The sequence below is a fragment of the Mixophyes fleayi genome, chromosome 2 (assembly GCF_038048845.1).
Source record: "Mixophyes fleayi isolate aMixFle1 chromosome 2, aMixFle1.hap1, whole genome shotgun sequence".
Taxonomy (NCBI): Eukaryota; Metazoa; Chordata; class Amphibia; order Anura; family Limnodynastidae; genus Mixophyes; species Mixophyes fleayi.
In genome coordinates this window covers 6,202,135-6,223,852 of record NC_134403.1, presented here as the reverse complement: position 1 = coordinate 6,223,852, position 21,718 = coordinate 6,202,135, and the positions used below count along the sequence as shown (strand labels likewise).

General features: G+C 41.7%; 1 protein-coding gene across 7 annotated transcripts in view; it reads left to right on the top strand.

Annotated features, from left to right (window-relative positions):
- ARAP1 (ArfGAP with RhoGAP domain, ankyrin repeat and PH domain 1) overlaps positions 1-8,160 on the top strand; it is a 141,580-nt gene extending 133,420 nt beyond the window's left edge. For 5 of the 7 annotated variants that reach the window (XM_075198343.1, XM_075198341.1, XM_075198345.1 and 2 more), the window contains 5 exons: positions 598-680; positions 2,284-2,337; positions 2,824-2,887; positions 3,466-3,643; positions 6,990-8,160. In XM_075198343.1, coding sequence (XP_075054444.1) covers positions 598-680; positions 2,284-2,337; positions 2,824-2,887; positions 3,466-3,630 — 366 coding nt within the window. In that variant the 3' untranslated portion in view covers positions 3,631-3,643; positions 6,990-8,160. The remainder of the gene's footprint in view (positions 1-597; positions 681-2,283; positions 2,338-2,823; positions 2,888-3,465; positions 3,644-6,989) is intronic. The other 2 variants (XM_075198344.1, XM_075198342.1) reach the window with 1 other exon arrangement.
- The last annotated feature ends 13,558 nt before the right edge of the window (positions 8,161-21,718 follow it).

Genomic DNA, 21,718 nt, shown 5'->3' with positions numbered 1-21,718 from the left:
AGAGTGCAGCCTATCCAGTCAGTAGGAACCAGTGACATCACTGAGAGTGCAGCCTATCCATTCACTAGGAACCAGTGACATCACTGAGTGCAGCCTATCCAGTCACTAGGAACCAGTGACATCACTGAGAGTGCAGCCTATCCAGTCACTAGGAACCAGTGACATCACTGAGTGCAGCCTATCCAGTCACTAGGAACCAGTGACATCACTGAGAGTGCAGCCTATCCAGTCACTAGGAACCAGTGACATCACTGAGAGTGCAGCCTATCCAGTCACTAGGAACCAGTGACATCACTGAGAATGCAGCCTATCCAGTCACTAGGACCCAATGATATCACTGAGGCTTAAGCCACGGACCCCTTGTGAACCGATAGGCTTCCTTCTCTAGAATACTGGCTCAGCCTAGAATATATTGCCTCCACTGTGTAGGAAGTTTGCCCCAAAATATTCCAATAATCTTACCTGTGCCCAAAACCTTAAAACTGCCAATTTAGTGTTTTAGGGAACATTTATGTGGAGTTGTTGTGTGACAGAAACACTATCACAATAAATGCCGTATAGGTGACCGGATATAAACTGATCTCTCTTGTGCTACAGACTAACAAGCCGGAGAGAGAATGGCCGGTGAAAAGTCTGACTGTTTATCTTGGCATCAAGAAAAAGTTTCGGCCACAAAAAGGGTAAGATATAATGTTTTCAAATCTGTTACTGTCCAAAGATCAACACTCTGTCCCATCTACCCCCATAGTGATATATTCTGCAGATTATTACATTACTGACCTCTAGAGATCTGCATAACATTGCTCTGTTCCATCTACCCACTGACAGATACATAGTGATATATTCTGCAGATTATTACATTACTGACCTCTCTAGAGATCTGCAGAACATTGCTCAGTTCCATCTACCCACTGACAGATACACATTTATTGATTTATGTGGAACATTTTATACTCTCTCTAGTTCCTGAATACGTTGCAGCAAATTATATGACTTAGTTATTATCCTGCTAAACACCATGTATTAATGTTTGTGCGTGTTCAGTGTAAGGACACTGTTCTCCACTAGAGGTCAGCAGAGACTAGGAGTGATTCCCAGTTCCCTGCTCTCAGCTGAGATATTAGGACTCAGGGCAGAATATACTACAGATAATTTGGCGTTTGCCCTCTAGCGCAGTTCAGAAAAGCAGGATTTTGTATTGAGTTAAAGAATATAAATATTTACAGCGTATTACACCTGAATCAGGTCTGTGGCGGAGTGGTCTGTGCCCTGTGTGTGGACAACGGATCACCAGCCTCTGCCAGCTGGGTGAGTGGGCAGAACTTGTGTCATGGGAACACGCCAGGGCTGCTGGTTGCTAGGACACAGCGGGGCCATGGGTTAACCCTTCACTGTCTGCACAGACCCCTCCTGTCAGCGATGATCCCTGTATTCTATCTAAAACACTGAAAACTTACAAATATCTTCACCTCGCTTCCATGGTAACCGAACGTCGCTAAGATCTGTCAAACGTCGCTCTAAAATAACTGAGGTTTTGTTTCGTTGGAAAGTGATTTTGTAGGAATGCTTTATGGAGCATGAGATGACATGTATGTATTAAGCGTGTAGTCTGTCTTTCATACATGCGCTGTGTCGGTATACAGGCAGCGCTGTTTAACTGGTACTTTCAACGCTTTTATTTACAACCAATGACTAAAGAAATGCTGAACTCATCCTGAGAATGTTTATGGCAGTATGGCTGGGGGGCTCTGTGCATTTTGGGGTGTACCCGGCTGAACAGGTTACTCTGGGGGTACAATGTGACGTTACAGTGTATTAGGAGGTCTCCCATGGAATCTGCCACTCGAACTGACCGTACTGATGTAAACGTTTCCATACAATGACAGATCTGGGGTTGTGTGACACTATACTGGATTAGCGATTGTGTGCAAGCTTGTGTTCTCTGTTATCAGCCATTTAAGAGGACAGGAATGTCCCTGTGTCCTTCAGTAGACTTAGACAGGAAGTAGAAGAAAGGACCCCCCACCCCTTACCCTCTATCTAATATATCTGTACCCCGGAAACGTCTGTCAGTGTATGAAAGTGAGTTGGTGTTTCAGGTGTATTATGCTGGTAATTAGCTTTGTACCCACAGCTATACTTTGGATGATGCATTTACTTTTAATTAATTTACAGCTGTATATAAGTTAAGAGTAAGATTGTTATTAAACTGCAGAGATGAGGGATCTGGGACCTATCCTGTACCACAGCTCCTGTTACAATGAAATGTTCACATTTGTTTAGCAGTTTCGGTTTTACGATAATGTGTCAGAACGAGAGGAACGAAAAGAGCCAGTGGTGAGATCTGCTGTCTGTATGTGACCTTGGTGTGTCAGCCCCCTCTTCTCTGTGTCTGGGCTCCCCCTCTTCTCTGTGTCTGGGCTCCCCCTCTTCTCTGTGTCTGGGCTCCCCCTCTTCTCTGTGTCTGGGCTCCCCCTCTTCTCTGTGTCTGGGCTCCCCCTCTTCTCTGTGTCTGGGCTCCCCCTCTTCTCTGTGTCTGGGCTCCCCCTCTTCTCTGTGTCTGGGCTCCCCCTCTGTGTCTGGAGTCTCCCCTCATCTGTGTCTGGGGTCCCCCCTTCTCTTTGTCTGGTCCCCCCTTCTCTGTGTTTTCTGCCCCCTCTCTCTGTGTCCCAGGTCTCCCCCTCTCTCTGTGTCCTGCCCCCCCCATGCCCCCTCTCTCTGTGTCCCAGGTCTCCCCCTCTCTCTCTATCCTGTGTCCCCCTCTGTGTTCTGCAGCAGAAGTATTCTCAGAATGTAACTCTGTGTGTTGTGTTTTATTGCCAGGTATCTTTGTTGTGACACAGAGAGAGACATGACAGAGTGGTTTGCAGCCTTCATGTTTGTTCAGGTAACTCCATATATTGGGCACTGAGAGCTGCCAGTCACATTCCTGTATCAGTAGAAGCAGCGCTGACTGCAGAGCCCATAGTACGCAGTGCAGCGCTATTAATGGCCTTCGAGCCAGCGCTGGGGTCCAGGTAGTGGCGGCCCAGGGTGGGCTATTTACAGACGTGGCCCCTGGCAGCACATAGTCCCCGCACTCCTCAGGGTTTGTGGGAAAACGGATTTGAGATTCATGGTGGTAACAGAGCACATTTACCGGGGGGCTCCCTGATTTGGGGGCGGTCATAGAGAGTTCTTCTCCCCACTTGTATCTTGTCCAAGGTGCGCTGTGCAGGAAAGTGGTCTTCTTACTCTTTCTCCATATCCACTCCCACCCGGACCCCAATCCAGGGACAGGTGACACGCAGCATTTATACATTGGCAGGATGTGGGGTGCCCTTTGTACCCATGAGGAGGTAATTCTGCACATAGGAACGCATTACTCGCATAATTTGTATTTCGTCAATGTCCTTCAATATATTTACTATGTATTACATTGCTCACTATTGTGTTTGACTTGTTCTGTGCTTGCGTCTTACCCAGTATGGCAGCCTGTGGCCAGAACAGACTGCAGCAGCGAGGACGCGAAACTCACATCTGGATTCCACATTCGGGAACCGATCCCTGATCCCTATACGAGGAAGTGAGATGGATATAAGGAGAAGTATGGCAGCGTTCACCACAGACGCACTGACGGAGTGTCACTGACGCAGACAGAAGAGTGAGCGTCTATGATGTTACTATATTAAATCCACATAGATCAGTACACCGATGCTTTCCTTATAGATTCAGCGCTGCACATGCCACGCCCACCTTCTTACACAGTGATGCGCAGGTTGATGCAATCCAGTTGTCATGTGACAGGCACCTATTGTCTAAAAAAGACGATGTAACAATTTTTTAAAAAGCGCATTAGTTGGTGAATCTTCCGTCCTCCTTGTCTATGTAACATATACATGTAATGTATGTAATTTGTTTTATAAAGCCCATGTCAAGGGTTCAATGAAAGAATAAGGGTCTGATGTGGAGTGTGCACCCATGCAGATTGGCGTCATTCTGCCACTTACGGGAACCTGCTTCTGGGGAGGAGGAATGGGGGCGTTCTACCGTAGGCCGAGAACGACACACAGTTGCAGACGGGGTAAAAGACACGTGCATGAGAAAGATGCGTTATTCGGGTGGTCAGAGGCAGGTGCGGATAGCGGATAATGATAATGACTGCACTAGTGAGCGCTTGTGATTGGCTGTTTGTCATTACACCGCTGGGGCTGATTGGTGCTGTCTTTGTCCCTCTGACCTATATTACGCCCTATTTGCGGCCGGCTCTGCATCGGGCCCTAGGTTTCTGTAAGTCAGTGATTCCCATCGTACTTTGAACTTTTCTGATCTTTGCTCAGAGATTCGGAGTTCGTGGTGTCCCCCAGGGCTCAGACTTCAGAGGGTTTACGCTGATAGAGAACATGTTTAGTATGTGTGTGAGCAGGTACCTGGGAACAGCATTGATCACAGACCCGAGCAGCCGGATTATTACACACTGCAGGATTGTGTAGCTGAAACCTGTCAGGGGACAGATGTCATATATAATAACACTATATTCTTCCCTACCACAAGTAATTCCATGGGGTCCTCGTTCCCTGCATTAGTCCCAGCAGCTGGGGACATAGTTACCCCTCAGTGCAGATGAGGATGAGCTGCTGCAATCCACAGTTTTTAGCAACCTGCACAATACCAACTTTTTTCAGAATTCTCCAGCTGCTACAACCTGAGACTACAGTCACTTAAGCTGCTGTGACATTACTGGCCCCGCCCCTGTGTATGACTCCACCCCATACGTACAGTGCATTTCTGCAGAGATTTGTCTGCTCTGTTAGAGAAGCTCCTCCCACCTAACTGAGCTGCTGCAGACAGATTAGGGATACAGCATGATGGACATATTTATTAAGTAGAAATACTCCAGCTATTTAATGTATATTATTCAGTTCAGCAATACACAGCTTTTATATATATATATATATATATATATATATATATATATATATATATATATATATATATACACATCAAATAGGGGCTTTAGTAGCTCTTTAAGGCAAAAATGAGGCTAAATCAAGAAATACTTTAAAAGAAAAAGTGAAATTGACCTCCCCAGGCTTCAGTCTAATATGTGATGAGGCTCGGATCGCCACCACAATACAAAGAGTAGAGGGGACAGGGGACATTCCTGCCCAATCCCATTCAATATAGGGAAAGGCCTGGAAAGACAGACCAGCAACTGGATGTTGGGGGAACTGTGAAGTGTTTGCAGTCCAGTCAGAAGTGGCAACAAGCCGAATCTTGTCCACATAAACTCCCCGACCAACTTGTCAAAAGCTTTTTTTTTTTAAGAAAAAAATCTAATGATCGTAAGATAATGGACAGAAGGATCAGACTAGACTGGGATATGTGTAGAAGATGGAATTTGTGTCTGACGTTGTCTCACATCTTCTGCCTCTGAACACCACCTGGTCCAGATTAGTTGTTTAATGAGGGGGGTGTGATACCCCATAAGCTGAGCAAGAAGTTTCATATCGAAATTTATTAAGGATATCGGTCAGTATCTGTCACGGTGAAGGGGGTCTTTATCTCCTTTGTGAGGGACACATAACCATCACTCAGTGCTTAGTTTGGTGAAGGTTGTCCCAAAAGGATGCCGTTGAATACGGTATGAATATGGGGGATGGTGACGGGGTGGATTTCTGTCTGTTAGGCCTCCTTAAATCCATCCAGTCCAGGGGCTTTTAAGCTATGTTAATAAGGATTTCTACAATTGGGATAAGCTGGTTAAGTTGAGCAGCCACCTCCATCGGTAGGTTGGGAAGTAACTTGTTCAGTTACAGGGTTAACCTAGAAATAGACAACACTGATTTCCTTCCACACACATTTTTTTCTGTATGTTAATTGGAAACATAATCCCGAGGAGCGACTGATATGTTTCTGCCTTTCAGGCAATATTCTGACATAACTATAGCTCAGATCGCAGCCGTAGAAAACCCAATAACCGTCTTCCCTGTGGCCACAATATCCTACATCGGCACAAATGACTTAATGGGAATTATCCCTTTAATGGGGTTGGTGTGGTTGTGGATGGATAATGTGTGATTGACAGGTCCAGAGCCGCACAGAGAGGATACAGCGCTCCAGTTAGTCGTACAGGTAGAGACGGAGCCGGAATCGCTGTATTTTATGTCATCTTCATTTCCTTTCAGCACTTCAAATGTAACTTAGATTTCACCTAATTGCAGATGAAATAGCAAAAAAATGTAATGGTAGATCAGTAAGACAGACGTCGCTGAGGAGAGGAGATACGTTATATATTTACTGTACACGCCTGCTCGTTATTTGAGGGTTAATCTTTAAATATAGAAAATAATGATCCATCAATTACTAAACCGTTCCTTTAGCAGATGTGGCTGCTTTTTATGTGTTACTCTCTAGGTCTAACTGCATCCTCTTGTGTTAGATGACGTGTATAGACTATCCCTACACAACCTGTGTCGTGGTTACTTTTCCTCCTTTTATGAAGACAGATAATAAATCATATTTATAATATCATCTTCTACAGTTATTTATCTCACTTTATCATTTAATGACCCAACTTTATCACTTTTATTTTTCTTGCTCTTGTTGTTCTGAAGGTTAAAGGGTCAGGATTATATTTTGAAAACCATTTTCCACCTTCACTTTTTGAATCCAAGCAGCCGCGTAAATCACTAATGTAGAACAGTATAAAGATAATTTGTAAATTAATTTATTTTGCCGTCCCCAAAACTTGTTGCCTGAGGCAATAGCCTCTATATATTAACCCCAGTGATCATCATACCACGAGGTGTTCTACTGACATTTATATATATGGTGATGGGATTAGTGTTAGTGACTATGTGCCAAACACAGGTCTCCACCAGGCAATTCAGAGGTTCCTGTTAATGTCCAGCAATAACTTTGGAGAGTCTGTTATTTTGCTATATGATTATTTATGTGAGAGATAATGAATAGTAACACTTTCTAATTCCTCTTGACGCGTTTTGCAGGTGTTGCCCATCCTATTCTCATCAGGTAAAACGAACGGACCATTTGTGAGAGGTCTCTGTGGACTCCGGAAGGTGTAGAACACTTCACTCTTCAGCAGAACACGTCAGGAAATGCAGTGTGTGTGTGAGGACAGCGTTCCGTAGCCAACAAACTCGTTGTGACTCATCTAAGATGAAGTAACGGACAAGAAACAAGACTTGGATGTGTATAGTAGATCTTGTGCTTTGTAGAAAGACTTTGTAAATACAAAAACTAGCCCTCAATGAACATTACGCCAAGGACAATGGTGGACTCTAGAAAGTCCTTTGGCTCAGATTCTTTCGTGTAAGAATTGGGCATAGAATGAAAGGCAAGACCTGGTCTGGGACAGAGTATATTCCGTTGTACAAGGAAACTCCACTTTATTTCCTAATCAACAGCAAATGCCTTATGATTTTTATGCACTAACAAACAATAGAAAGAGACAGCTTAGTTATAATCAATCCATTTGGTGGGTTATGGAGCATTAATATAATACTATGTATATAATGGCCCTTTACAGAGAGTTATTGGGTATTAACTGTGAGAATTTTAAGTTACTTAACTCCACTACGACAAACTCTGCGGATCTCTAAACGTGTCTCATACATGTGAGAGCTCAGCACAGAGCGGATTACTGGATAATCTATTAACCAATCACTCAAACATCATCTTCATCAATAACCCCTCAAGAAATTCATCTCATGATCATTTTATAGCAATTGATATATACTCTATTGGTTAAGTTTTTCCTCTGGTATCTGATATCATTCAGATTTACATAATTTTTCCAAACATCTGAATTTTTTATGGTGGTACATCTCGTACACACAGGCTCAGGAGTAGCCCTCTCAGGAACTTCCACCAGACCAACATCTTCTCTAGGTGACCAGCAAGGACCAAGACATTCAACTTGGGACTTTCTCTGTGGTCTCTACCATGATGAAGACGCCCATCCTTGGATCTTCTCTGGAATCTGTCTGGTGGCATTCAGCCAATCATGATCTCCTGACCACTCTCTAGGAGATAAGAGCACCGTGGAATGTTGTATATCCTGAGATACAGGTTTATTGGATCCAACGAAAGAACTGTTTGACTCAGCAGTTTCATCTCATTGCAATTCCCTCTTCTGAATAAAAATAATGTGTTTAAGGCCAATTTGTTTTTATTATCAGACAATTGTGCACATTATTGTGGTACTTAATTTAAAGAGAAACTATCACGGGGAAAAGTGTGTGGGTCTATTTGATGTTCTATCGGGTGGGGGAAAGAGGGCGTTCTTCTACAAAAGCCTCAATTCTGTAAGTTCCTCGTGTTCCTATGTGATATTTCTTCCTGTTCTCCACAAATGTCTCCGTTGTGCTTAAGTCGTGTAGAAAATGAAATGTGAACACTGCGGAAAATTTTCGAAGTCCTCATCCAGAACGGTCAACAAGGCCGTGATTGAGATGGACGATGAAGATCAATAAGAATTGTTTAATGAGCACCTATTAACAACATGGGAATAAAGTTCCCCTGTTGTAAAATGTAAATATATTACAAGTCACCAAAGAGTCCCCTGAACATATATAGAAGTGCTTTACCACCGGCAACGGAACCCTGTGATTGTAATATCCTCGATATTGTACAGTAGGTACTTTATTCCTGCATACAATGTGAACTAACACATGTTGCATTTACGGGTGTTCTAGGTGTGTTGTGTCATCAGTCAGATCACTACTCTCCAGATATAAGACTGTATGTTACACGATCAGTCACATGTATATTATTATGTTATTATCCAGTAAATATTACGTTCTTCAGTTTGATCAGTGACCGCCTGAAATAAATGCTTTATTATCAGTCCTCTATATAGATGGAAAGTTCTAATTTAGCTGTATTTTTCCATTGAGTACACAATTATATTTATACAGCCCCCCCCTTATTCCCCATTATATATCCCTACACATGTCTATCTCATATGTATCACATGTCTGTCTGTATGTCAGAAATCCCAGCCTAAATCTACATCATGTAACACAGTCCCCTCAAATTATCTCACCCCCTCCCCATATATGTGTATCTATATATTGTGACCGGGTAGGTGGCCACGGTACCACCTCCTGGGGTAGATGGTGTTTATAGCAGCCGAGAGATATCACACGAGTACAAAGGTTTCCTGCAACTGATCTCAGACAGTTTTATTCAGTAAAAAAACAAAAGAAAACTCCACAATAATCCCCTCACCATGTCATCACTGCGTCAGCAGGTCAGACACTAACATTTTCCTGGGGTTTTAAAACAAGTAGGTTAGGAACCTAGGAGAAATATACCTAATCCAGTGACTTTATACTTTATACTGTATATGATATATGTGTGTGTGATAAAATATATATTATATTATAATGGTCAACCCTCTCCCCAAAATATACAATTCCCTAGTGCCCAATTCCAAGTCACTCAAATAAGTAACTTAATGCTTATTCCAGTGACCTGGAGCCCTAACGACCTGATGCCCAAGTGATTGCACCTCCTAAATTTAATATAAAGTCCTTTCATCTAGACTCCGATGTGTTCAATGAAACGGACTCTTTACTGAGCTAATTGTGTTTTGTTAACTTGTATTGCGCGGTCTACAAATGTCTGCTCGTATTCTCCACCCCTCCGACAGGTGCTGGGTGCCCAAGATGTCATTAAAGTGTCCCTTATGGAGTCAGACTCCAGGACTCTGCAGAAGGTTGGTGGGTACTCGGTGGCGGATCCAGGGGGGGGGGGCGATCGGGGCGATCGCCCCCCCTAGCAGACACTTGCTGCCGACGGCAGGATGCTGACAGGCAGGGACAGTGTGCTGCCCGGCTGCTCTGACAATCAGAGCAGCCGGGCAGCACACTGTCACGGCTGGACGGACCTGCACATAGTGTGAAGCCGTCGGCAGCCTAAGATGTTAGAAAGGGGTGGGGCCTAAATCGCCCCCCCCTAAATCGCCCCGGGTACAGCATTTTTCCAGGTCCGCCCCTGTGGGTACTCGGAGGGACCACATATTACTGGGTCGCTGAGACCTAGGTTTACTTCTAGTGGTTCAGCAACAGGTTCTCTGCAATATAAATCATTGTGTTCGCCTCATATTACAATTCATCCACTTATCCGCTAATTACGAGTGAGTAATATGAGTTAACTGCAGAGAATAATAATAATAATGAGGAAATTCTGTCTGTTAAGTTAATTAACTTGTATATGTAAATCTGTGGCAATTACTAAAAGCTCTTTTCTATAAAGCAACTTGCATTTTAATACTAATAAGGACACATGATTGTGTGATTAAAGCCGGTGATGTCCCTTATTAGACCTTACCCAACGTGTTTATCTTTAGATGGGAACAGAGACACGCGGCTGTGTGCTGTACCTTTAATCTCTGAAATAATGACATACTGGATGTGACCCACTCGCTGACACTTTCCAACTTGAACAATTTTTGCTCTGGCCTTGACTTGTTCTTTCTGCAGCGACTGCTGAATGCCGGATCTCTCCTAACGCTCCTGCGCTTGTCTCTTCTTTTATCTCTGTCTCTTTCATCTTTCTGTCTCTCAGGGTCTCTATCAAAACTGATCTGCAGCCCTGAGGCCCTGTGATAACATGCAGCCTCCTCCCTCGCGTCTCATCATAAATAATCAGATTTAAATCATAAACATGATCATATTTATACAGCACCTCAGAAGTGGGGTCCAGTGCGTGTAAATATTCTAGACACCCATTTAGGATCTTTCTGTAAACACATAAACACAGACTTTAAAGTTCTACTCACTGCTCTCAGCAAGTAGGGAAAGTTTAAGACCTTACAAGTACTCAAGTAATGTAAAAATATAAGTGGTCCTGTTGTGATAGGAAGGACCTCTGTTATGTCCTTAACTATTGTTTAAAATAAATAATCTCTGATGCTCCAAGGTACATAGGTTTTATTTGCAAATAGCATACAAGGCAAAGTTTGGTATATATAAGCATGTACCTTCTAGCACTAGCACAAGGCTCTATCAGAACGCTCTGGGGTCCAAAGCTAGATTTGAACAATATATACACTAGAGTTATAAAGAGCAGTGACATCACAGAGATACACAGGTACAGTGTTAAGGTCTTCATTCATAGGTTACCGGGTCAGAACCTTCCAAGAACTCGGTACAGCATTGGTGGATTCTTCTGGTCATTGTTCCTTCACACTGCCAGCTGTCCTCCTTCAGTTTCCGGCCTCTAGACCTGTATAAACTGTTTTTTATGATCCCTGTGAGCTGCCATTATAGAGTATGAAAAGGTGATGTTCTTTATAACTAGCGCTCACAGGGTGCGAACGCTGCCCAAATAATACCGCAAACGTTCACATGCAATTGTGAACAGAATGATACCACAATGTAATTTGTAAGTTGGAAACATATTTTTTCCTCTTTACCACTTTATTTTATATAAAAAGTTTAGTAATCATTAAGCTTAATAAAAGGTTGCTATGAAAATAATCACGTTGTGTATAGATCGTATCGCTACTGTAGTGTACAGAAAATATTGATAACAGTTCCACCCTTTGAGAGTATATCCAACTCTCTCATCCTTTTAAGATTCTATTGCAGGATTGTAATATAACACTTAATTTTCTGGGATAACCCCTTTAATACCATCACATTGTCATTTCCTGGGGTCACCTTAGTGGAATGTTTATCACACGTCAACATAACAGAAACACATCTGATACATAAACCAACTATTATAAAAGGCACCAACTATAAGGATAAGGGACTTACCTATGGTTACCAATTCTTGTGCCCATTTTGTTGGTACAAGACTTATCATCAAACTGGGTGGATAACTTCACACTATGTTCATCAGTAATTGTGGTAAGATAATTTAGTATCATTCTATGTTGTATGCAATGCAACCATGATCTGGAATCCTTTGAACTCAGTAATTACATTTGTAGCTAAAGGTTTTACCCCTGGAATTATATTTCTTTTGTCTCTGTGTTCATATTGTGTGTACTTAAGGAGGTGGGTTTGATCCGTGAATGTCAGTCAGAACTAATCCTCCTAGAAAACATCAACCTTTGGAGCTCGAAGTTAATCATTTATACGCCCTTCGCCCACATATGTAATATACATTGTCTGGAAGGATATAAGGCACAATACAATATGTTATATCAATACACAATATTTTAGTTAAGTTCCTCATGACTAGTGTTTCCATCTGTTTAAGGCAAATATCAGCTTGTATAACATTTAAACAGCAACCTACAGGAACTTTCCCAACTCTTATGTTTGTTAACATAACCTTGTTCATGATGTCCTTCAGCCTTTCTGGTTAACAATAGTTTAATAATATTGGTGGATCTTTCATCAACACTTGTGGGCGGGTTATTGTCTGATCATCCTGTCCAGCTTCCCAATATTCAAGTTTCTTTGTGTGTGAGAAGTGTAGACACCGCAGAGCTTTGTCTACTGAGTAATGGAGACCTAACAGTATCATGTCTCCCTTTTATTGGTCCCCACCCCCCTGTAATTTGAGATGTTTAGTAGGAATGGTACTAATCCTACATTATTTTGTCCCTGAGGCACGTGAGAGCATCCAGTTTGGTTTAAGATCTTACCCACTAATTGTTACAATCACAGGAGTTCCCTCTGTTAGGATTAGCACAGGCCTAGTAGGGAGCGGAGTCTAACAGACCCCTGCTCTTCACCAAGAACCTCCGCAAGGCGGGATGTGCTTAGCTGATGGGAGACAGCAGGTCGCGGCCCCTGGTTCAGCCCCCTAACGTGAGAGACAGATAGGAGAAGCCATTGCCGAGACCAAATATAATTAAAAACTGTACATGAAAGCAGTCCAGGAGAGTTGTTGAAACTGAACTAGATAGGAGCTGGTACAAGACACAATGGGCGAGGTACAGAGGATGATCCTGTATTGGAGTCAAGGAGCAGCCGGGTCTGTTACACAAATCAGAAGGCAACGGTGCAAAGGATATACCAAAAGTGTAGTCAATAGGAGCCAAAGTTTGGTACACGGGTCAGATGATCATTCGCATCTGAACCGTCCATGGCCCTTTAAGAGCTTTGAACCTGCGATCATGTGATCTGTATTATGACCACCCTGCTCTTCAGCTCAGCTATTTAAACCTGCTCAGTGCATAGGCCTGTGCCAGAGTATTAGGCTCCAGACCTTTACTCCAGCGTTCCTGTGCAGCTTGTGGCTGATTCCTGTGTATCCTGACCCGGACTGTTCCAGACTGTTCTTCTGCCTGTCGTTTGGTGCTGTGTGTTCCTGATTGTTGCTGACCCAGCTTGTTCTGACAATTCTTCGGTTTCCTGATTTGACATTCGGCAGTCTGTAGTGTACCAATCCCGGGTACGTTGACTAACCTCTGGCACTTGATAGCAGCTTGTCTCGCCTGGAGGCAACGTAGAGGGCCTTGACCTGCAAATTTACTTGCTTACAAAGTCCAAACCTCCTTCCGGGTTCCCTGGTGAAAACCTGTGGTTAGTTAGACTCTGCACCGCTGTTACTGCCTGCGCTAATGTAGGTTGGCAAAAGTGAATCCACTTTCTGCTAGAATTGTGACAGCGAGTATCGGGAGAATGTTACCTGCCTGACTGTATTATGCCAACTAAGCAGTTTGGTGGAGGAGGAATAAGTATGTGGCTGTTTTTCAGGGTTTGGGCTAGACCCATTATCTCCAGTGTAGGGCAATCTTAATGCTTCAGCATACCAATTATTTTGGACAATGTTATGCTTCCAACTTTGTGGCAACAGTTTGGGGAAGGTCCTTTTCTATTCCAACATGACTGTGCCCCAGTGCACAAAGCAAGGACTACACAGACCTGGTTTCACGAGTTCCAACATTTTGTGAAAAGCCTTCGAAGAAGAGTGGAATCTGTTACCGCTGCAAAAGGGGAATCAACTCCATATTAAAGTATATATACTTATTATTATTATTATTATTATTATTATCATCATACTTGAAAGCAATGTCATTATAGTCCCTGTTGATGTAATGGTCAAGAGTCCAAATACCTTTTTCCACATTGTATGTGTGTGTAATTTGTTAGTAAAATTTCCTATGGTTGACAACTTTGTTTCCTAGATACATTTAAATAACAAATTACTTTACTATTTTATAACAAAACAGAACAACATTTCTTACATTTCTCTAGGATTAAATCTGCAGTATAGAAATGCAATATAAACTATTAAACAAACAAACAAACGCTGTGCATAACAATTGAAAAACAGGACTATGTAGCAGAAAATTACCTTTGTCTCTAAATTGGCTCCATCTCCTCCGGAGAGACTCACAAAGCAGGAACTCGGTTTTAAAAACACTATAGAACAATAAGAGTTCTTACCTTCTGTGACACGTTCACCCTTTTTGAGAAACCTAAATCCGTATGTCCGTGAGTCCCGGAGTGGAATGAAGACCGCTCCTGACCCCCCAGGCTACGTCCGTAACTAGCATTATATATAATAAAGATTCTCCGATGCAATCGCTGTGGTTCTAAGGTACATAGGTTTTATTTGCAAATATCATACAAGGCAAAGTTTGGTATGTACAAGTATGTACCTAGTAGCACAAGGTTCTATCAGAACGCTCTGGGGTACAAAGCTAGAGGTGAACAATTTATACACTGTAGAGTTATTAAGAGCAGTGACATCACAGAGATACACAGGTACAGTGTTAAGGTCTTCATTCATAGGTTGCCGGGTCAGAACCTCCCAAGAATTCGGTGGATTCTTCTGGTCATTGTTCCCCCAATCTGCCAGCTGTCCTCCTCCTCCAGTTTCCGGCCTCTAGACCGGTATAAACTGGTTTTTATGATCCCTGTGAGCTGCCATTATAGTGTATGAAAAAGTGATATTATTTATAACTAGCGCTCACAGGGTGTGAACGCTGCACAAATAATACCAGACACGTTGTCATGCAATTGTGAACAGAATAATACCACAATGTAATTTGTAAGTTGGAAACATATTTTATCCTGTTTATCATTTTATTTTATATAAAAACATTAGTGATCATTAAACTTAATAGAAGGTTGTTATGAAAATGATCACGTTGTGTATAGATCGCATCGCTACTGATTGTAGTGGACAGAAAATATTTATTACCACCTTCATCCAATTCTTTATCTTTCCTATGCCTTCCTGTCATGTTGCTGGGGACCGGCTAGGCTTGCCTTGTCACCGTCCATTTTCTTTATCCCAATTGCGCCCCTCTAAACCTATTAGGAGGGGCTCTGCTGCCACCACTAGGCTTCTTCACTGGCGCCTAGAACCACTTCCTTCTGGGTAACTCTCGCTGCTCATGTACCCACTTGCTGGGCACCTGGGCTGGTACTCCTGACCTCTTCCTTCAGATCAGGGTTGCTGTGAATGGTTCCCCCTGGCCTATCACACTGGTCAGAGCTGCAGGTAGCGGGTAGAGCGTTAGTACTGGATGCTGGTTCCCAACCTCAGAGCAGGCGGATAACGGATTAGATTGGTCTAATCTGCAGATCACAGGAATTGTCTCAGGTAAGTAGGCGTCAAAGCAGGAACTTGAAGCTGTGATGTTTTATTAACTTAAGCAGTCCTTACAAGGACAGTTACACACTAGTTTAAGTTAGTAGCGTTCTGCAGAAGTTACAGATGGAATAATAACATTACATGGTCAAACAGGGCTCTTTTTATACAGATTCTGACACACATTGGCAGGCGGTAACCCAGCCCCCTACCCTACTTGGCACCACAATGTCTGAGGATCAGGATGTAATATATTCTGGAAACTTGGATATAAATGCAATTTAAACTTAACAAAATTTATATCAATCTGCGAATTCCTAAATTACTTGCATCCTGTGTCTTAGAGAAATAGGAACTTAACAGCAAGTATGACGACCCCTTCTGGAGATTCAGGCTAAAAAATGTATTGGTCACAAATTCAAAGGCCTAATTCTCACGAGATTAACATGGGATTGCCTTTCTTCACAACTTACAAAACAGATTTTCTCCAACATATGACTACTGCATCAGAAATCAATACATTTCCAGTCCAGAAATACTGCACAATGTCAAAATTCAGTACAATTGCAATCATATACAGTGGAACAGTGCATCACTAATTGAAATAAATATCTATAATAAGTTAATTTTACATGATCCAGCCACAATCCCTTTTTGCTAAGTGCCTGGAACTTCAGTCTATAGGTATCTGGCATAACCATGTATTGTGCCAATAGTACGCTCCGCACCTCCTCAAGTTGCTGGCATTCTGCGGGGCTCAGTGTCTGGTATGCTGCTGGGGCATGCCCAGTTAGACAAGGACCCAAGTAACATGCCTAGTATTCCTCTTTCATTCCATGGTCCACCATCATTTTCTCAAAAACGTACAGATGTGTGTTAATGTCCCTGGTGTTTTAAAAAAGGTTTGCACATCCGGATAACCCACATCCCGATATCCCACCCTGTTCACCATGTCCATCGGTTCTGAAGTCTTCTCCGGCAACCTCACCGGAACATGCAGAACTGCACCCATTATGCAGGCCCTTTCACTGTCCTTTGGGTTGGGTCCCAGGACCTATAAGCATAGTCTCCATCTGTTCAGTTTGGGTCATAGACAATTGCAGTGTTTGCACTGCTCCCAGACACATTCTCCGGCCCATTTGATGTCGCCGACATCTCCTCCATATCCTCCTCAGATTGACCTGTTGGATGCTCTTGCTCCCACTGAAGCAACATGGCCACCAACACATTGTTTGTGTCACCTTCCGTGACCACAATTTCTCTGCCTCTGCAGATTCCTTGTAAGTCACTTTTTCGTACTCCTGTTCCAGTCCAGCCATTTCCCCGCTTCATTCCTAGTGTCATTGTTGGCCACGGGTGGCTGCATATAGTTGTGATCCCTCTGATTCCACCAAATGTGAGGGCTGCACGTCCTGGTGGGTTCTTTGAAAATTACATAGGCAGATTTTTGCAACCAAATCGCAGTTTATTCAGTAGATGGCGATACAGGCGGGTAGATATACAGTCACCAGGCAGATGAATTCCTTACAAGCACAGCGAACACATGTGACAGAAGCGCAGTTCCTAGTCTCTCAATCACGCCCCATACAGGCCCAAAGGCACAGGTTACATACCCTTTATTATTCCCACGGTGATGGAGCTAATGGTGAAGGGGGGGGGGCAGATTAGGGCGGTAGCCAGCTTGTAATGGGAAAGCTATGATGATTACCCCTGAGTGTTCTGCCCCCTGCTGGCTGGGGACCGTTGGTTCCCTGGGAGAGGGTTCCTAGGAGTATGGCCCTGGGTACTATAATGCAATGACCTTTATGGCCAGATGACAAAGTTGATGATATGAAGTTTGTTTCTCCTCATTGCTTATCCCACACACGTTGTTCTGTCTTGTCTCTGAGTAACTTCTCCACCTGGCGACATTTCATCAACATCATCATATTTAACGTTTATTTATATAGAGCCAGCAAATTCCGTGGCGCATTACAATTGGGCACAATCGTAGTAGTAGACAATAGTGGATAATACAGACAAAAAGGTCAGAAGGCCCTGCTCAGAAGCTTACCATCTTTAAGAATAAATCTGTCTAACATATAACCAATAGCATAAATGCACATGGAATATAATATAATGTTAGCACACGCGTATGAACGCAATCTCCAATAAACTGTAATGCAGCGAGATGAGGACAGATCAGTACACAGAAGAGACGATGGAACACAGGTGTCCTTGTGTTGGATTCGCACAAATCCAATCTCACACAGAGTGGTTTTCTCAGTGACCCTCCAGGCATTCCTTGGGGGAGCCAGGCTAGTAGAATATGAGTTATAGACCTCATCTGGAGCTATGCAATAAGTCCAATATTGGTCCCTGTAGGTTTCAGCACCAAACAGTGTATAAATAATGGTCTATAGACATGAACCATAGTCTAAACTTTGTACACTGTAAATACAGAGCAGGTTTATTGTAAGTTCTCTATCTCAGCATCATTTAGACCCATCCATCAACACTGCAGGCTGGGGATCTCCCACAGGGCTTCACCAGCAGTGACTCTCTTCTTTTATAGAGATTAAGACGTCTGATCTCGGTGCCTCCGTTTAGTCGGTCTCTACTAATTGAGATCGTTTAATAATTTACTTTCCACCTCTGTTGGTAATTCTCTGCTTAGTATTTTTGGTACGTTTGCTGGAAATAATTGCACAGTTTTCTAAACAAAACAATTGCTGTTGCAAAATGAAAACACGTTTAATTAATACCAGAGCTAGTGGCCATTTCTATCTTGTTATCAATGTGTTGGGGTCTATAGGTGTATGGAAGAATTACTGCTGCAAATCAGGATACCTGTTTATCCCAAGCCATAAAATTCACCCCACGATTGACTTTCAGTTCCAGGTAAGGTAAGACCGTTAAATTGGACCTTCGATGTTTTTGGTGGACAAAAGGGGATTTTCCTGAGAAACCTATGAAGAATTCTGATGCTATCATGTCAGATCAAAGGTACTGACTATTAAATTGTTTAACCTAAAAGGCACTGACATTTATGTAGTTATATCATTACTATATCCCCAAACAGCCTATAGCACAGCATGCTGTGAGAGGTGGAATTAGCACAGTGTGATGCTGGAGTTGTGTTAAATGAGATATGACTCAGTGTCTCTCCAGAAAAAAGGAAACAACATTCAGAGCAGCCACATTCCGCATTGTGATACTTTGTTTAAACTCGAGGACCAGAAGCCTGCTATGCGCCAGAGCCAGAGAGGGTTAAATTGGCATACTGTGTACAGCAGGACATGTTCCAACAGTAAGGATATAAATAATGTGTCATGTGAGGAAGTGTAGACCTCTCAGCCTGAGTTTCTGGGACATTAAAGGTAAAGAAAAATATAGATGAAATAATAGATAGACAAAATGTCAAGGAAACTATAGGTTTTGAAGTTCTTGTAACTTGTTCCTCTTTTCTTATAAGAAGTTGCTTTCACAAAGTGCAGAGTTTTAAGTGCACACTAAAATGATTTAAGAGTTATACAAGAGTTGATCTAAATGAGAATACTTAACAATAAATACAAAATGAAAAATATCTAGGAGCTGTACAGGTAACTCAATAGGACTAAAGTGATGAACATAAAATATAATAGAATGTAATAAAATATACTTAAATTCATAATTAAGTGAACACGTCTTCCATTTTCTATTTTTACTTATCACGATTCCAGATTAATCATGAAAAATAAGAAAAAAAAACCAAAAACATTATGCAGTAATTTCTTACAAAAGTAAAATATTGGACATTAATTATTATAATCCAAATAGTGATTTAAAAAACAAATTGGTGATGTGGACATTGTGACACACTTGCTTCTTCTTCCCCTGATGAAGTGTAAACTTACCAGAAGTCTTTTTAAAAAAGTGATTTTAAATCTCTCTTTGACTCATACTCGCCAACATTGAGTTTTTGGCCTCTGGGAAGGGGGCTGTGGCGGGAGGGGCGGTTCACGGCAAATCGCTTTGTTTTGGCCCCGCCTCTTGCTACGAAAGAGCCATTTTGTCACGGGGCCAAGAGCCATTTTGAGCCATAATGATGTGATTCCCAATTCACAGCGAATCGTGTAACTGAGGCGCTCATCCTGCACACTTCACTCGGAAATGGGCAGAATGGGGGAGAATTGCCTGCTCTCCCGGAAGTCTGGGAAACCTACCAGGAATTCCAGAGTCTTCCGGACATTCCGGGAGAGTGGGATAGTATGCTTTAAGTGTTGAAATGTTTTTGATGATTCACACGTGCCCCTTTGTGATTAAAAATGTACTAGAAATGTTCTTGTGGGTTAACCTATATAATGGTCTTTAAAAGGTGGAACCACTTTTCTTATTGGATTCCTCCTCTAGGAGTGGCGCATAGGAAAGAACAAAAAATAACTTTCTAGTGTGATATTGCTTTAACATGTTTACATTTTTATTCTTGATCAAATGCACTCACATTAAAACAAATCTTAACAACAATAAAACTTATATTTGAATAGATAATAACAGAAGATCCTGGATTACTATCCACAGCTTTCTCTTTTGCAAAGTCCAAACTCCTCTCATTATAACCCTTTAAATGGAAATTCTGTTTCCTCTCATCCATCTGCTGTGACAAAATCTCTGCTCTGTGCAGTTTGTCCTTAAACCTGGACATTGGCTGTAAGGAATTACGTCCGACCAATTTTAAATTGCCAACAAGAAAGCTATGAATACTGAGAGACGAGATCTTCTTTACGCTAATAAAAAATGTGATAAAGAAAAGATAATAAGTTTTGATTTTGCCTTTATCACTAAATAAAGTAGTTATCATAAAGTGATAGAGAATATAATTCATGAACATTCTGAAATTCTCCCAGATAAACCATATTTTATATTCAAAGAAGCTGCAAATATTAAAGACAAATTAGTAAAAGACGCAATTCCTGATAAACTTTTAGCTGGGAAAAAAAGACCAAAGGTTCCATAGGTGCGGAGTGCGCCTGCTTGTAAAACAAGGGTAAAAGCAGTAAAAACTACATCTTCTAGTGAGAAGAATAAATAAATAAGACAAAATAAATAACTTTGTTACTTGTAATTCACAAAATATTGTCTATTTACTCGAATGCAAATGCGGTCTGATATATATTGGAAAAACAACAAAAATGGTAAAGAAACGGATTAGTGAACATCTTTATAATATTAGCAGAGATATTGAGGCGCATTCTCTAGCTGCGCATTTCAAAGAAAAACATCAATGTCTGGAAAAAAAAATCTTATTTGTTTTATCGGAATTGATTATATCCAAAGCATTTGGAAATATGGAGAGATGGAGAATCAGTTATCTAGAACGGAGATGGATTTATAAGCTCAACTGTTTGATTCCACGAGGCTTAAATAAGGAATTTGAACGAAAGTGCTTTTTGCATTGATAGCTCTTAGTTATTTTATATTACATCTATAATTGCCAGCATAATATTTATTGTTATATAAACGGATATATTTTCCTCTCTTTTTATGTTCTGTGTTAAAGCTCATTGTATGAAAAAGTCCCGATCCATGGGACACAGAAGGAAAAAAGCAAGAAGTTATCTGTTATGACAATTTTATTTATATATTGTAACAAGTTAACCCGTGCATGATACTCATGCATTCTAGTCAAATCAAGCTACTTAAGGTGTTAAAAAGGTTCTTGTCATGCATTTGGGCCATAGCCCAGGCCTCAACCACCAACCACTCCCCACTGTCACCCCCGGCAACCACCAACCACTCCCAACTGTCACTTCTCCTTCAAGAAATATATATATTATTTTTTTAAAATCTTTATAAACACTTTTAACAATTAAAAAATTAAATTAACAAATTAAAAACATCTTAGTATACCAAATTTCAGTCCTTTTTGAATTTTTTTTTCCCACACACACTAAGAATTTAGTAGGTCAGTGTATAACTCCGCCCAGCAGGTGGCGCTGTAGCTTGGTTTTATTTTTTCCACACACACACACACACACAGACAGACAGACTAACACACGCCACTAGACATTTATATATTAGATAAAGAGAATTGTAGAATTTCTAGCGCTACTTGTGTTATAAACATAAATAGTGCATAACTGAACACTTATATGTAATGAGCGAAGCCTCACCTTCTTCAATTAACACTGGTGATATTTCAATTCAGATCTGCGAAATTTAAGGTATTGAAAGCTTTTTTTAATAA